We start from the raw sequence: 17,441 nt of genomic DNA, 5'->3' as shown, positions 1-17,441 counted from the left end.
TTCATTTATAGATCACAGCTGTACCTGTGTGCATACCTGGTACCACCGCAGGTTCTGCTCTCTACACGGCAAGATTCAACCATAGATCAACATTCAGAGAAGGGAGGGAGAGGAGGAATGACAGGTTTTCCCCATGATTAGACCCCCTCCCTCCCCCCAATAAAATTATTAAAGAAAGAAAGAAAAATGAACACAGCAGAAACCATTTCAGGAAGCCGATGGACGCTGAGTGCTGCATGGGTTTGAGTGGTGCGTGCATCTTCTCTGCACTCGGGGAGTTGGAGAGCTGCCTTTCAGCTCTCACCTGGGAGGGGGGTGTAGCCACTTTCCCCTGTAGGTTATAGCAAACTGCAATGCTCGGAGTCTAAAGCAGTATATTGGCCAGTCATCGTCGTTGGCCAGGAAATATTCTGTCCCTGAAACCGTATTTCCTCCTAATTCTTCTTCCAACAGTGCCAAAGCATCCATTTCCCAGCTTTACACATGAGAGTGTTTGACCGTTTACAGCAATTAATGGCCACACACCATGTCACAACAACCCTGTAATCTATGGAACACGTCACCCTGGTGATAATCAGGGAGAGGAATGTGATGGTTAAAAACCCTGATAAAATGTTGTAAGATTTAAGTTGGCTTATGGGCATTATTTATTTATTTAAAGGTCCTTTTGCGGTTTTGAATGGTTATGATGAAGTCGATCTATGATTAAAGTCTGATATGGAGTGACACTGAACGTCTGAGAGGAATCATGATGCAGTTTGGCTGCAACTCACTACATTACCATCTGCGTCAGCAATTTCCCCCTGTCTCCTAAATGAGCGTACGCATGGGTCAGAGCTGCCGCGAGAACCGCACATTTTACCGTTAAGGTTTTTGTCATAAATCTTTTGCGTGGAAAGTGGCGTACGCATGTTTCAGGCCACATTTTGTGGGGACGCAAGCTTTATAAATAAAAGCCCTGATCTTTAGTCCCACATAGAATATGTGGCCTGAGCTGAAAAGATGTGCATTAGCAAGGAGGCCTACAAACCTGACCCAGGTTCAGCAGTCCTGTCAGGAGGAAGGGGCTTGGCGTCTGCCTCAGTGCTCTGGGGTGTGGCTCCCCACAACCACGACTGAGCATTTTTCTCATCGATAAACCTTACATACACAGCTGCACTCTCACAGACACCTAAAGATTCACTTCTATACAGAAAACCCCTTTTATTATCTTTAGCTGTCACTTTATGCATTTCGTAATAAATAATACTGTATATTTGTCTGTGATGGTATCAAGGTGTTGGTTGTTTGTACCTCTAATACAGTTGGTTTTGCTGTTCTTTTTATATATCTCTTTGCAGATGTAGAAGCATACTCAGAGGATGCTGTATTGCTCTCTTCCTTTCCTCTCCTCTTTCACCCTTTTAGGGTTTTGTCTCATCTGTTTCTCTCCTTTATTTTCCTCTTCTACCTTCCCATTTTTGTGTCCATTGATCATAAAATAGTCCCAGCATCAAATCTAATAAAGCTTTTTGCATATATAAATCAAGCGGAGCACTATGGCGAAAGCAGTAAGGCTCCACTTGTGAAAGTAAAATCTGTTGGGCTCTCTTTGGCATTAAGACAACAATTCTTAATGCTACATTACCATACAGGACACACACAAAAAATTGCCATAAAATTATTAAGAGAAGCTTGAAGTGTAATAGTGAAAACATGTGGGCCAAGGCTTACAGTATAATTTGGAGGTCTACCAGGAAATAAATCTATATTTCTGCAATTGGAAAAAGTAAAAAAAGACATTTATCTCTAAAATTATTTCTCTCCAATTATTCTGGCACGTTGCAATTAGAAATAATTTTAGTGATCCTAACAGAGCTAAAATATGAAAAGTGTAGTCTCATTACAGTTCAGACAGTGTAACCTTTAGCCACTAGGGGGCACTAGACATGTAATCTTCAGGTGTAGCGCCCCTGAAGGCCATTGGCAACACTGAACTATTGCAAAGTTAAACAGTCTCCCTATGTTTTGGAAAATGATAGCAGACCACTTTGGACCAGCAGATTGAGAAGTCATGGAGTTACTAGTAAAGACAAGGCCACATTCACCCCTCTAGATTATACTCTCCCATTGAAATGAAGAGGGAGAGGACAAAGCACAGCCAGGGGGAGAGGGAGGGGAACTTCAACAGTAGGAAAGAGCTGACGTGGAGGTTTGTGAGCAATGTATACTGTATTTTGTAATAATAACCATGGCCATGACAAACTTTGACTTGAGAAAAGTAGAAGCATGTCAGGTTAGCTCTTGGGGAGCTCAGACTGCTGTAAAGCAGCGCTGTAGGTCACATGACCTATTCAGAGTCAGATCCACATTTCTCAAGTTACATAGGTGTTTTTGGAAAAGGGCAGCCTGCACTGAGCATGAAAAATATTTTAATATAACTCAAATTAAGCTAATACTTGGGTCAAAACTTAGATGGTGCTGCTTTAAGGAAATTAATCTGTTCAAAACAACACTGATGCCTCATACATCCTGTTCTGGACATGATTAGTGTTTGCCTTTTAATTTTCAGTTCTCTTTGAAGGGGCTATCTGTTTCCTCATCCAGGCTCAAACTGAGGAAGCTGCAAACAACAGTTAACCACTCACTCATCACCAATCATTAATACACAGAAATGCTGAGATTAAGTGACAGGAGACAAACATAAATCTGTCTTACACCAAAGATGCCTTGTTTCTTGGTGAATTGTCCTGCGGTGAGTGTCCAGAAGTAGACATGGGATTTACCACAGGTGATGATGTTGGTGCTGTCACTGGGGTTGAAGTCCACAGCAAACACAGCCTCATTGGTAGTCTACACAGAGGAGCACAGTCAGTTTTAGCACAGTTACAGAAGACGGAGGCAGAACAGCAGTCATGTCCTCATGAAATGGCAAAGTCAAGCATATCGGAACATGGCAGCTGACCTTTATTTCACAACCCTTAATCCCACACTGGAAAATATAGAGAAATCCTATTTCAGTTTGATTACGTTTATATTGTGGAGGAAATTCAAGATGTTAATCAAATGGTGATTAATTGTTTTTGCCAAAATCACTGGTGACACAATTCAATTCCTAGCATAATGATGTAAACATGGAGTTTCCTGAACTTTAGGGGGAAAGAAACTTTACCCTGATATCAACTCAAACCGTGTTCTTTGGTCAGATCAAAATAAAACCTGCCATGGTTGAATGAAAGCCATAAGGAGTCACGTTTTAAGTTTGCCCAGAACGGCACTGGACCCCAACCCTGTTCCTCAGGGCCCAGAGTCCTCCATGTTTTAGACGCGTCCCAGAAGCAGCACGCTACGTCCTCCTTGGATTACCTCTCAGGCTAAAGAAACCTGTCAACCCTTTATTCATCCAAGTCAGGTGCTTGGCAGCAGGGAAACCCCTAAAACATGCACGATTTTGGGCCACAAGGACCACTTTCGGAGGCCACATTCTGCTTGGCAGGGGCTCCAGTCAAATGAGGCAAAATCAAAACTCTCTGGCCATCAGGTAAAACACGAAGAGAGGCAGAAATCCAACACTGGTCATCAGGCTGAATAGACTGTCCCCACTGTGAAACATGGTGGTGGCAGCTGTAAAAGTCTTTGGGCCGGAGCAGAGCCTGTCCAGCAGGACAACAACCCTAAGCATACAGCCAGATGTACAACGGAATGGCTGACATTAAAGTATTTTAACATCTTAGAATGACCCATTCAAAGTTCAGACCTAAATCAAATGGAGAATCTGTAGCAAGATATTCAAAGATGTTCTCCATCCAGGCTGACTGTGCTTGAGTTATTTTGCAGGAGGGTGGGATTAAATCTCAGCTGGTAGAGTCATAAAAGACTACAAAGTATTCTACACAGTATTGTATTGGGGGCTGGATTCAAATCAACCACACATCTCGGAACATATGTACTATTTCCATTATCATTATTATTCAAGTAAAATCCCAAATGACATACAGTGAATCTGGTGGTTCTTACCTCAAAAATGTGAAAACCTTTAAAGGCCTGAATAGTTTTGCAGGGCATTGTGTTGTTGATGAAAGCTGAAAAGGTTAGCAAATAAATACCTACACAACGTAGTTTAACTATAAAGAAAGGATTGTTTATTTCTCGTTAGAACCTGTTTTCTAATTTAAAGCCATCCCTACTTGTTGTTTCTATTAGTTACTTGTGTTGTTATTCTATAAAATATTTGGGATTACACAAGCTATACATAAGCTTTACATGCAGCTAATTCTTTTATCATTCAATAACGAAAAATAATAGTAATAATACATTTTAGTTATGGGCGTCTTTCTGGACACTCAAGGTCACCATAAATTGGTTAAAAATAACTCAACAAAACAATAATAACAAAAGCAAAAAATGAAAAATCTGATTAAAATTACACACTGCCAATTAAATGCAGTTTTGCAGGTAGGTTTTGAGTTTGGGTTTGAAGTGTCTGATTGAAGTAGTGTTTCTGAGTTCCAGAGGTAGGCAGTTCCAAAACAGGGGGGTGTGGTGGATGGAGGGGTCATTGTGATGACGTGGGCTGCTGAATTCTGGACTAGCTGGAGTTTATGTAGGAACTTGTGAGTGACACAGGAGAGAAGAGAATTGCGGTAGCCTAGGCGAGAAGTGACGAAGCTAGTAACAAAAAAAGAAGTGGTATTGGGGTGAGAGACGAGGCGGTTGATGTTGCGTAGGTGAAAATATGCAGATCATGTAATGTTATTAATATGAGAATGAAAATATAGAGTATTGGCGAACATGACACCCAAACTCCTAACCTGCAGAGAGGGGGAGACAATGACGTTGTCAATGGTTATTGAGAAATTGACGGTTTTGGATAGTGTTGATTTAGAACAAATGAGGAGAACCTCAGTTTTTTTCACTGTTTAGTTTGAGAAAATTGGAAGAGAACCAGGATTTTATGTCTGTTGGACAGTCAGCAAGGGATGAGGGTGGGAGAGTGGAGGTGGGTTTACTGGAGAGCTAGAGGGTAATCCGCATAACAGTGGAAACTGATATTGTACTTACAGAAGATATTGCTAAGAGCAACATGGTAAATTATGAAAAGGAGAGACCCCAGGACAGAACCCTGGGGCACACCAGAAGAGTCGAGAGAAGGCTGGGATGAGAAGGATTTGAGTTGAATGAACTGAGTGCGGCCTGAGAGGTAGGATCTGAACCACTTAAGTGGAGTGTGGGTGATGCCGATGGAAAACAATCTATGGAGGAAGGTGGGATGGCGAATGGTATCAAAGGCCATGGTCAGGTCAAGGAGGATGAGGATAGTGAGTGGACCAGAATCAGCTGCCATGAGGAGGTCATTGGTGATTTTATGAGTGCAGTTTCTGTGTTGTGGAGTGTTGGTAGGATCAGCACCAGGTTTTCAGGATTGGGGTTATTGCAGCGATTTTGAATGATGTAGGAACAGTACCAGTCGTGAGACTGAAGTGGATGATGGCAGAAATGAGGAGGGGGGGGGGGGGGGGGGGCAGAGAGGAGAGGAGAGGCAGGATTTAACCAGAACTGTTGGGAGGGGTCCAGCTGACATGTGGTGGGCTTGGACTTCTGGATGAGGTCAAAGATCTCTAAGAGGGTGGGGAGCTCGAAGGAGGAAAATGGGTGAGTGGGTGAGTGAAGGTCAGAAGTGACAGTGGAGTAGTATAAACCAAGATCCTGATGGATTGTCTGGATTTTATTGTTGAAGAAAGACATAAGAGAATTACAAAAGGCAGTTGAATACAAATGGGGTTATATAGAAACTGGGGATCTAGTGATTTTGTTGAACAATGAAAACAATGAATTTGTTTTACCTATATTAGAACAGATTATGCTGGAGTAAGAGTTTGATTTGGATTTAGCAATATAGTCCTGGTAATGCAGAAAAGGGTTTCTGTACGTCTCTTTGTGGATAGTGAGCCCAGTTTTACGGTAAAGTCGCTCAAGCTGCCACCTTTTGGCTTTCATAAGCCAAAGTTTGGGTGTGAACCAGGGAGCAGAGAGGGAGAAAGAGACATATCTGGTTTTAGTGGACCGAGGGAGTTGAGGATATCGTGAAGTCCTGTGTTATACGTAGGTTGATACTTTATCAACCTATAACACAGGACTGGTTGTTCTGTTCTTTTTTCATCGCTCTTTGCAGGTGAAGAAGCAGACTGAGAATGTTTCTCTCCTCTTTCTCTTTCACCTTTTCTCCTTTTTTTCTCTTCTACCTTCTGGTTTCAGTGTCCATTTAACATGAAATATTCCCTGCATGAATTATAATAAAGCTTCTTGCATGTATAAATCTAGTGGAGCACTGTGGCGAAAGCGGTAAGACTCCACTTGTGAAAGTAAAATGTGTTGGGCTCTTTTAGCATTAAGACAGCCATTCTTATTGCTACATTGCCAGACAAGAACACGAAAAAAAATCCCTCAAAAAACAACAACAACAACAACAAAAAAACTGGATGACTTTAAATTTCCTGTTTTTAAATTCTCACAAGACAGAAGTTGTCATCTTTGAACCAGAGTCTTCAAAAAATAAGCTTCTTAATCAATCACTTAATCTGGATGGCATTAAATTGCCCTCTAGTAATAAAGTAAAAAATCTTGGTGTTATTTTTGACCAAGACATGTGATTTAAATCCTATGTTGAACAGGTTTCCAGAGTTTCCTTTTTTTTTACCTCCGGAATAATGCTAAAATTAGAAATATTTTGTTCAGTAGTGATGCTGAAAAACTAGTCCATGCATTTGTTACTTCAAGGCTGGACTATTGTAATTCTTTACTATCAGGAAGTCCACAAAATGGAGTTCAAAGTCTTCAGCTGATCCAAAATGCTGCAGCAAGAGTTCTGATGAAAATTAACAAGAGGGATCATATTTCTCCTATTTTAGCTTCCCTTCATTGGCTTCCTGTTAAATCAAGAATAGAATTTAAAATTCTTCTTCTAACGTATAAAGCCCTTAATAATCAAGCTCCATCATATATCAGAGCTCTGATTACCCCGTATGTTCCTAACAGAGCACTTCGCTCTCAGACTGCAGGTCTGCTGGTGGTTCCTAGAGTCTCTAAAAGTAGAATGGGAGGCAGATCCTTTAGCTATCAGGCTCCTCTCCTGTGGAACCAACTCCCAGTTTTGGTCTGTGAGGCAGACACCCTGTCTACTTTTAAGACTAATCTTAAAACTTTCCTTTTTGACAAAGCTTATAGTTAGAGTGGCTTAGGTTACCCTGAGCTACCTCTATAGTTATGCTGCTATAGGCTTAGGCTACTGGAGGACATCAGGGCCTATTTTTTCATCCTGTTGAGTTCACCTACTGTTCTCCAATTTGCATTGCTTGTTGTTATTTTAACTTTTTGTTCTCTGTCATTTTCCTCTTCATAGTAGGTACACCTGGTCCGGCGTTCTGTTAGCTGTGACATCATCCAGGGGAGGCAAATAATCCACTATTACAGTATAACATAGAAAGGATTCCTGGATCAATGTGTGAGCTTCTGTGCTTTTGTGTTTCTGCTCTGTCTTCTCTAACTCCCAGTGTTCAAACTGAGCCTGGTTCTGCTGGAGGTTCTCCTCCCTGTTAAAGGGGAGTTTTCCTCTCCACTGTCGCTTCATGTATGCTCAGTATGAGGGATTGCTGCAAATCCATGGACAATGCAGACGACTGTCCATTGTGGCTCTAGGCCTGAAATATTTCATTCAGAGTGTAAAAAATCTAAAATAACACAACTTTCTCTTTCCGAAATGAGTGACAAAAATATTTAACCCCAGGTGTTTGAATTATTGTTATTTTTCAACTCTTTAGTGTTTATTTAGTCTGTAGATTCTGTTCCTTCTTTCTTGCTTCTTGTCATAATTTAGTATTCTGTTCATAATGGATTTAGTTTGTTTATTGTTGATTCTGTTAGTTTCTGCCAGTCTTCAGTTCTGTCATTTGAACTGAAGACTGGTGAGTTCATTTTGCTGTTGAGTCCGTTTATTAATGGTGTTCTTTGTATTCTGTTTTCTCCCTGTCTCTGTGATATCATTGCTCTCGCCCTCCCTCTGTTCAGCCTTCACAACTTCCACCTGTGCTTTTATTATCCCCTGATTAACTCCTACTGTTCCTCATGCTTTCATTCTCCCTTCCCTCCCAGTATTTAAGCAGTTTTGGTTTCATGTTCTCATGGTTCTTTGTTCTTTGCTCCATGGTTCACCTTCTTTCTATGTATTCCCTAGTCTCCTTCTAGACCCATAGTGTAAGTTCAAACTATTTTCAGTAAAGATCACTCACTGAACTCTGCTCTGCATTTTAGTCTTTAAAATACTGGATTATGACACTTTCCATAATTGATGGATTGAATTCTGCTTGACACCACAAAATCCTAAAGGGGAATCTATAGCCACGACCTTAAGCTGGAGCACGTTTACCTTGGAATGAAATATGCAACAGTTTTAGAGATCAAGATGCTGATGGTATGACCTTTATCAGGTTGTTTATGCATGAAAACCCTCCAAGATGGGTCAAATTAAACAATTCTGCAAAGAACTGGGCTTAAATTCCTTTCCAGTGATCTGAATGAGTCCTTACCATTTAACACAAATGGTTGATGGAAGCTGTTGCTACAAAGTGTGGCAAAAGCGATCCCTAGAAGGAACAATTGTTTTTTGTTTTTTTTTACAGAAGATCAGGTTGGTTTGGATATAGATTTTTTTTTACCTTAAATTCAAAAATGGAATGTCTGCTGAGATTTTCTTTTTGTAGTCCCTCTGTGGTGGTGTAGAGGGGTAAGCCCACCTATTTGATTAATCTGACTTGGGTTCAAATGTCAGCAATGGCATCTGGTGTAAAAACTCTGCCAAGAGTTTGTGCAGGTTGTGATGACTTGTTGTGGTGACCCCTGAATAAGGGAGGAGCCTATAGGACTTACTAAGAGTTTCTTTGTGGGATTTTTAAAAATCTTTTCTGTGAAGAACAAAAACGTGAAGGCGCAACTACTTACTTGTGGTGCAGTAGGTCACAAAAAATAAAACCCCATCAGGAATACAATTTCTCTGTTCAGTTTTTAAAGTAAAGGCCAGTAAATCTAGCAGGGAAGTGCAACACAAAAAGCCTCATTCATGCACACTAGTATGTGGAGTATTCCACTGGTGAAAAAATGAGAGGGGGTGTAATTATTTTGTTTCTGTGAAACAGGCCTGTGTGTTCTGACTCTGACTGTCCAGTGTTTGGCTGCCATCCCACATGCAGTGAAAGGCAAGGAGAACCTTAAGATCCTGCACAACCTTTAACATCCACGGTTATCAACATATTCACACTAAATAGACTTTGCTAAATATTTATAGAGTTGCCATGACAGCTATGCAGAACATTACTCCCGAGAAAGTTGAGTAGTTTAGGGGGGGAAAGCCCATTTAAACAGAGCAGGGACCCCCTGTCCTTCAGCAGGCTGCACACATGCTATTACTCTCATTTCTCTAGAGACCCTGATCATTTATAAAACATCAACATATTTTACTTAATTCTAAACTTGTCAGTGCACTTTAGGGTTCCGCCTTATTCATTTTAGTGCTTTAACTTCAGCTGAAAAATGTCACTTGTTCTCTCTGAATTAGAAAACTGAACTTTTGTTTTTGAGAAGTGCCTGGAATTGTGAATTGGTGCTATTTAACTAAACGGAACTGAACTGTTAACATGATACTGAAATATAAAGACATCACCAAGCAGCTTAGAAAAGTGTTGCACCCCATCAATGTAGAATAAGAGGTATTTACTAACTATTTGAATAATGTTCATCTGCAGGGAGAAAAATCAATAACAAGGGGAATACATTGAGGACAGTTGTGAATCTTTCCAGGACTGAACTTCCCAACAGATTCTCAACATGGTTAGACCATGCGTTGCTCAGAGAAATAGCAAAGTAAAACCTAAGAGTACAATCTGTGATTGTGAATGGGACAATAATATCTTGAATATTGAGATAAGGATAGATACCTGAAAGCTAATGGGTATGAAAGAGATTAAAGAACCAGTGTTGCATCTCTGGGCAGAGCAGAACCAAGGAACATTTTACAAAGATAATGTGGTAATCCTCCTTAGTCACTGTACCACAGAGAAACAATAAAGGGAAAATGTAATTTTTCAGTGATATTACTCATAATGCAACAAAAAGCACAGCATCCCTAAAACATATGAATTAAAGTCTTTATCTCATCACTATGTACCTGTTTTCAAAGTTTGTGTATTTTTGGCCAAACAATACGATTTCGTCCCGGTTAAACAGTACAGCACCAGGAATATTGAGCTGACTGGTCTATTGTATTTGTCGTCATTTTGGTTCTTGTGTGGGATGATGTTATGTGATTATATGAGTTTAGCACGTAGAATCCTTTTCTGTGGAGTTTTGTGTTTTTAGGACTCTGTAAACAAACAGCATAGGGCCTACCCAAGCAGTGGTGGTATTTACAGCAGACTCCTAAACTCTGTTCTTTTATAAGGATAAATGTAAAGGGAATAGTCTGAAAATGATTGCTGTCATTTGTTGTTTATTAGTCTGAAACTGATTAAAGCAAAAGTAAATCAATCTATGGGATAAATATAGTCAGAAAGTTAAATTAGCTACTCTTGCTAATACATCTCAAAGTCAACTTGTCCATTCTCTTTTCCTAATTGATGCTTAATTAATTTTTGCAGCTCTAGTGGCTCGCTTTTTATGAAAGTAGGCTGACAGGAAGGTGGGTGAGACATGCGGCAAAGGACTGTGGGTCGGATCAGAACCCTGGTCGACCACGTTGAGGACTAAGGCCTCTGTATATGGGTCACACTTCCCGCTGCGCCACGAGCGCGCCCACCTTTTGGCATATTTCTAACTAAATAAAGAAACAAGCACACAAAAAGCATACTTTTTGTGAATGCTAATGAAAACAATCCCAATTCCTTCATACATCATACTGCATCATCTTGCAACATCTGTTTACACATTTGGTAGGAAGGAGTGATATCAGTGTCATATATACTTTCTCTCTTCTTTACTCTCTTTCTCATCTGTGCTTCCATCATTCTGTGACCTTTAGTATTTTTACCAATGTCATTTGTGTCCAGTGTGAGCATCTGCTGCCTTGAGACTCTGTGCAACTGGCGAAATATTACATTATCATGTTAAAAGGCAAGTTCATAACTCTTGCCAAACAAGAAACATACCATGGTGGTGTTTAGGACTAAATGATTAGGCAGGCTGCAAACTATCACACTGAAAAGATGGACGTTTTTCTTGACCTGAGCCCACATCTTTACTGAGTGTGGAAGCACAATTTAGGGAGAGTGCTAGTGTAGGCTTTGTTTTGAATTTCTGCTAGTGTCTCTTAAATGCTTGAGGCTATTTGGCTTAACAAATGTGAAATGAGATTGTGAAATCTGAGGTGACAAAAAAGATGTGGGGAGAAAAAAATACACATAAATACTTAGTTAAGATTAATATTCTTCCTAAGTTAATGTTGTCTACTAGAGTTTTTTTTTTTTACTGTGACTTTTGTAATGGATGCTGTTTGACAGTATTTATCTATTATTCATCTTTAAAGGGGACAAATCATGCAAAATCCACTTTTTTAGCCCTTAACATTTACATGCATTACATGCAATACATTTTGTTGTGTACTTGGAGTCTCTAGGAGTGAAGAAAAGGTAAATGCAGTCTGTCCAGGTGCTACATAGATATCTTTATATTCTTTTAAGGTCCTATTCTTCCAGTAGTTTTCTCTGTTTTTTATTACACTTGACAATTTAATTGATTAACAAGTCATGGACTTCCAGCAATTCCTCTTTTTACTTTTCACTGGAATTGTCTAATCCTAGCTGAAGCATGCCAAAGCTACAGGTGGATGAGTGAAAATGTTCGGTAGTGGGGACACACGATTTATTACATCGTCCACCAACATACTACATTAAGCCCCATTTCCACCACCTCGGTTTGGCTCGCTCTGCTCCACTCCGCCCCCTTTGCGAGCATTTCAGCAACAGTTTTTTTCAGGCCCAGCCTGGGTTTCTTCGGCCCTACTTAAGACCAGAGTCAAACTAATAGGTCTTTTCCATGGACTCCACTGGGCCGTACTCTACTCCACACTGCACACTTTGAGGCTTTTTCGGCAGGCTTTTTTCCCTTACCAGGCTGGATTTCTCGCTCCATCTCAAGAGATGGTGCAATGGTTATCGAGTAGAGCAGAGCTCTTATGTGAGCTGACTGCTGGTCAATGATTGGCCATGGGTGTGGCCAGCCAGCCGACAGTGGAGCATGGAAAAAAATCAACTGTGATTTGTAGACTCAGTACTATGGAGAAGGACACACTGGATTCACTACAATGAAAGCTGGGAAGTTTTTGTCTATAAACACTGTGTGGTTCAAAAAGTTGTTCTTCACGGCCACTGATCTAATCAGTGTTATGTGTTTGGCAGAGAGCAGAGCTGCCTTCTGTGGGACAGAGGAGGCTTAAGAGGCGCCGTGGAAGAAGCCCTGACACCCGCCTCTTAGCAGCCGCTGTGAGGGGAGCCCGCTTTGCAGGAGTCAGGAGGCCTGAGAGAGGCAGCATGAACGAAGCCCTGCCACCACGCCGGCAGTGTGCAGCAGGACAGCTTCTCTCTCGGCAGCCGCTGCTTGTGTAGCCCACTTTGCTCCTTGTTCCAGAGGCTATCGCTCCCACATCCTGGAGCTGTGCTCCTCTGCCGTTGTGGATCTAACCAAAATAACACTCTGCCGAGTCAGTGCAGCACAACTTCAACATGACTCCTTCTCTCTGTCTCTCTCTCTCTCTCTCCCACACACACACACACACACACACACACACACACACACACACACACACACACACACACACACACACACACACACACACACACACACATACATACATACATACATACATACAGAGAGAGAGAGAGAAGGGGAGAAATAGTGATGTCGAAGCCCAATCTACGTTTTATGCTACCGTTTCTCACAATATTTCTTCAGAGTTAATTCCACACTGCTTAATAGCAGAAGGGCGCAAAACAAAGAGGGTGCTTAAAGCAAGCACTTTACCGGGTCTGTTGAAAACTGAAAGTGGTATGGTGGAGGGCAGTTCAGGCAGGATAAGTAGAGGTGTGCAGGGTAGACAGGGGCCATGGATTCCCATGAGTGAAGTCGAGTGGCGTTTTGATGTGAGGACACTGCTTTTCAGTGATTGTGCCTGCCAGGTCTGACCGGCTTCCTCCCCGACCATCATAACCAGCTCACCACCAGGTTATGGCCCCAGGAGGGGCACTCTCCAGTACCCCCTTTAAGGACTCCAAAATGTGTGGGTAATCTGAACTGCTGTTTGGCGCATACGCACAAACAACAGTCAGAACCCGTCCCCCCACACGTACGCAGAAGGAGGCTACGCTCTCGTTCACCGGGGTGAACCCCAACGTACAGGCACCGAGATGGGGGGCAACAAGTATGCCCACTCCAGCTCGGCGCTTCTCACCAGGGGCAACTCCAGAGTGGAAGAATGTCCAGCCCCTCTCAAGGAGACTGGTTCCAGAGCCAGAGCCAAGCGTCAACGTAAGTCCGACTATCTCTAGCCGGAACTTCTCAACCTTGTGCACTATCTCAGGCTCCTTCCCCACCAGAGAGGTGACATTCCACGTCCCAAGACCCACTTTCTGCAGCCGAGGATCGGAACGCCAAGGTCCCTGCCCTCAACTGCCACCCATTACACAACGCACCAGACGCCTTTGGGCCCTCCTACAGGTGGTGAGTCCATTAGAAGGGGGACCCATGTCTCCTCTTCGGGCTGTGCCCAGCCGGGCTCCATGGGTAAAAGCCTGGCCACCAGGCGCTCTCCAGCGTGCCCCACCTCCAGGCCTGGCTCCAGCGTGGGGCCCCCGGTTACCCGCATCCAGGCGAGGGAACATTTTGTCCATTAATTGACTCATCATAAGGGGGTTTCGGCTGCTCTTTCTCTGGTCCCTCACCTAGGACCTGTCTGCCTTGGGTGACCCTACTAGGGGCATAAAGCCCCTGACAGCATAGCTCCTAGGATCATTGGGACACTCAAACCACTCCACCACGATAAGGTGGCAGCCCAGGGAAGAATATTGCTAGGGTTAATGTAGTAGATCATAAATTGTTTTTTTGTTTTTTGTTTTTAGCAAATAATTTGTTGATTCACATATCCCTTAAGAAAGAGCGAACTGCTTAGATAAGTTGTTGCAGTGCCTCCAAGATATCAAAGCCTGGGTGGCTGGAAAATGAACCTCTTCTTCACATATCCTTTGTTTACCTTGATCTCTGCATACTTGGTTCCCTTGGTGCAGTCCCACACTGACAGTATGTGTTCATTAGAGTCATCAATCACAGAAAGGAATGCTCCAGAGTCCTAAAGGTATTGTATCAAAAACAAGAAAAGACATAAAAAGTTTTAAGAGCACAAACATCCTCAAAATTCCTTCTTTGAATTCACTCAAGTTTTGGCACTTATGAATATTGGTTTGTTTGTGTTTCAAATGGATGGATATTTCTCATTTTATTTTGTCATATTTATCCACTTTAAAAGTCAGCCCATAAAACTATTGTCTGACATTAACGCAGTCTGTGGGGTGAAAAAGGCTGGCAACCATTGAATAGCATTTCACAGTTACAACGTATGCAAAGACAACTCACACCAATAGAGAATGCCAGAGATCCCATTCCCACTCCCCTCTGGAAGTTTCCAAGGCCTATTTGCTGCAGGGTGACCAGGGTAGTGGAGTCCCATATATGAACACATGCCTGCATTGGCTAAAGCAAAACATAAAACATACATCATTTACATTTAATAGCAGAAACATGTTACATTTATTTTACTTAAAGCATAAATTTATTTAAATTTGAATGGATTTAATGACAACAAATCACCCAATGAAATTTAAATAATGTATATGTGATAAACTCTAAATGTAAAATGATCTTGTTTACGGTAACAACACCAAGCACATTGTCATCAGAGAGCCAGCAAGCTTGACTGCAGCCTGAGACATGACAGGCTTGCTACTGGTCAGTGACTGCCTGAGCAGACGTGCCTTAGAAGGGTTCCTAGACAGCGGTGCATCTTGGCGTATGCAGTAACTAGGCCTCATTACATACTGCTGGGATGAAATTCACACATAGCTGTGTAATTCCAGTTGGTTGAAGCCTGCATCTATGATTTGAAAATCCACTGACTAATAAAATGGCATGTTGTCATTGACCTAACTTAATATTCTGCTCATAGAAGCTTAATGTTTGCTTCATTCAAGGAAATATTAAGAGAGCAATATATGCGTAACGGCTGCAACTGCAGTAGTTACCTTTGTGAAGGAGAAATTATTATACTTTAAATATGTAATGAATTAAATGAATGTCTGTATAAACAGCACATAGAGCTTTTACTTAATAGTGATTTGGAACGCTCCCATATCATGTCAGGACGGCTCTGTGCTTCCTTTAAGGCCACTCCACCATAACAATAACTGTTATGATTTCTTGGTAGCATATCTGTAAACACCTGTTGGACTAAGAGGGTGTTTGTCAAGAATGTTATATGGTGTCTAGAATGATTTATTGAGATGTCTAGAATCCGCTATATAAACCCCTGTCTGCATTTTCTTTGGGGAGAGACCAAGAGAACGTTCTGAGGGGTAGTGTAAATTGTGTATGAATGGCATACACGAATAACCGGTCTATTTGGTGAGCCTGGACCAAATAAGAAGCCTGTTTCCTGAAGTCATTTTGTTAAGAAGAGATTTCTGCGTGCTCCTGCCCCCTTTCAGATCACACCTTTCCATCTTTATCCACACCGGCCGTCTGACCAGATGCCACTCGAACCTTGTCCGGATGAAGAGCAAGACTGCAGAAAAACAAACATTTTCATCTAGTTAAAAAATGCATTAAGGAATATGGAAAATAAAAACGGCACAAATGTACTGTCCCATTGAAACATGTCTAGACCCTGTTCACCGCTGTGAAAACTCAAACATGCTCTTTGTGAAGGAAATAGTAGCGTTGTTTTTAAGTCTCATACTTTTAAGAACTCTGGTTTCCTCCCACAATCCAAAAACCTGTTAGGTTAATTGGTCTCTCTAGATTGCCCTTAGGCGTAATCCCCCCATGGGATTCTGTGATGAGAATCCTTAAATTCTTAAATAACTCTGGCTGACATTGGGAACAAAAACAAAAGTCTTCACCAACACACCTCTTAGTCAGAGGCTTCAATCCAGTCAGGCCAGAAATTTGCTATTTCAGTGGGCAAGAAGATGCCAAAGCCTTTAAAGTTCTTTGAAACCCCCAATTAGTTTCTAATGTCTGTCAGAAGGTATTTTGACACCCTTTGGGCTGCAGACTGTTCTTTACAAAACACTTCACAGCATTAATGTTGTGTGACTAAAGATGCATTTCATCAAACTGCTAAAAGAGATTCATTATCCAAAAGTCATTTACAGCTGAGTGTAAGACCCCCACCCTGAATGGCTTTATTATTACATCACACAAACATGACAGGCCAAGCCAAAACAAGTTTACAGGGAAACTGAATCTAAATAAAGAAACGGAATCCAGCTAATCTCTCCATGCAGCAGGATTCTGAGCCTCACAGACAAATTAAGCCAAATGTGATAGACAGAAAATGACGACCTGCTGGAGGTGGTTCTAGAACATTGCTTTATTAATCGACTGCTGCTTCTCTTGTTTTTTAACATGAATATCTCATTATTATCTGAACATGCCATAATATCTGTTAATCATTGCACTGTATGTTTCCCCTTCTGATAAGTATTTCTTGTCAGTCGTACAGCTTAACCTTAAAATCAGCTTTGTTCCATTGTGCTCTTTTGCGTTTCTGTTGGGTCTGCATTCTTCCTTTTTTTCTAATGTCTCACCAAAATTTGCATGACAATAAAGCTTCTTGATTCTGATTCTTTATTCTTAAGTGATGTGATGAAACTAGTTTTTCATACAGAATTCAGTTGTTTAATAAAAAATAGTAGATTGCTGCAGTTATTTTTTTGTTCTTCTTGAAGTTTTATCAATATAATTTTAGAATCTGTTAAAAACTAGGTTGTTTTCATATTTTTTTGATACTGTATATGAAAATCTGGAATTGAAAGAGGGTGAATTTCCTTTTTCTTCATATACATGTACATTTCTTGTTATTGGAGAAGGATAATCTATGAGGTTTTATGGTGATTTCACTGCATGTGTAGAGGTTTTTCTCGCAAACAATATTTTTTTAATTCTCAAACAGATGAGGTCTGTTAAAAAAATTGTGGAAACAGTTTAATAGACAGACTGTGGAACCAGATCACAAATCTGCACGAATAGTTTCAGAGCTTGAAGAAACACATCTTTTACAATCTCTGTTTTCCTGACGTCCTCAGACAGCTGTTCAGTCATGTTATGCAGAGAATAACCTTTAATAACTCACAGCATTTAGAAACACTGTA

The 17,441-nt window shown here is 41.2% G+C and overlaps 1 protein-coding gene across 2 annotated transcripts in view; it reads right to left on the bottom strand.

The window, feature by feature from the left end:
• eml3 (EMAP like 3) overlaps positions 1 to 17,441 on the bottom strand; it is a 79,003-nt gene that overhangs the window by 16,215 nt on the left and 45,347 nt on the right. For both annotated transcript variants that reach the window (XM_012850592.3, XM_021309543.2), the window contains 4 exons: positions 15,781 to 15,850; positions 14,647 to 14,763; positions 14,267 to 14,362; positions 2,698 to 2,832 (listed from right to left, as the gene is read on the bottom strand). In XM_012850592.3, the coding sequence (XP_012706046.2) occupies positions 2,698 to 2,832; positions 14,267 to 14,362; positions 14,647 to 14,763; positions 15,781 to 15,850 (418 nt within the window). The remainder of the gene's footprint in view (positions 1 to 2,697; positions 2,833 to 14,266; positions 14,363 to 14,646; positions 14,764 to 15,780; positions 15,851 to 17,441) is intronic.

The sequence above is a fragment of the Fundulus heteroclitus genome, chromosome 14, assembly GCF_011125445.2.
Source record: "Fundulus heteroclitus isolate FHET01 chromosome 14, MU-UCD_Fhet_4.1, whole genome shotgun sequence".
Lineage (NCBI taxonomy): Eukaryota > Metazoa > Chordata > Actinopteri > Cyprinodontiformes > Fundulidae > Fundulus > Fundulus heteroclitus.
Note: the sequence above shows the minus strand (reverse complement) of the source record. Positions and strands in the feature narration are given on the sequence as shown.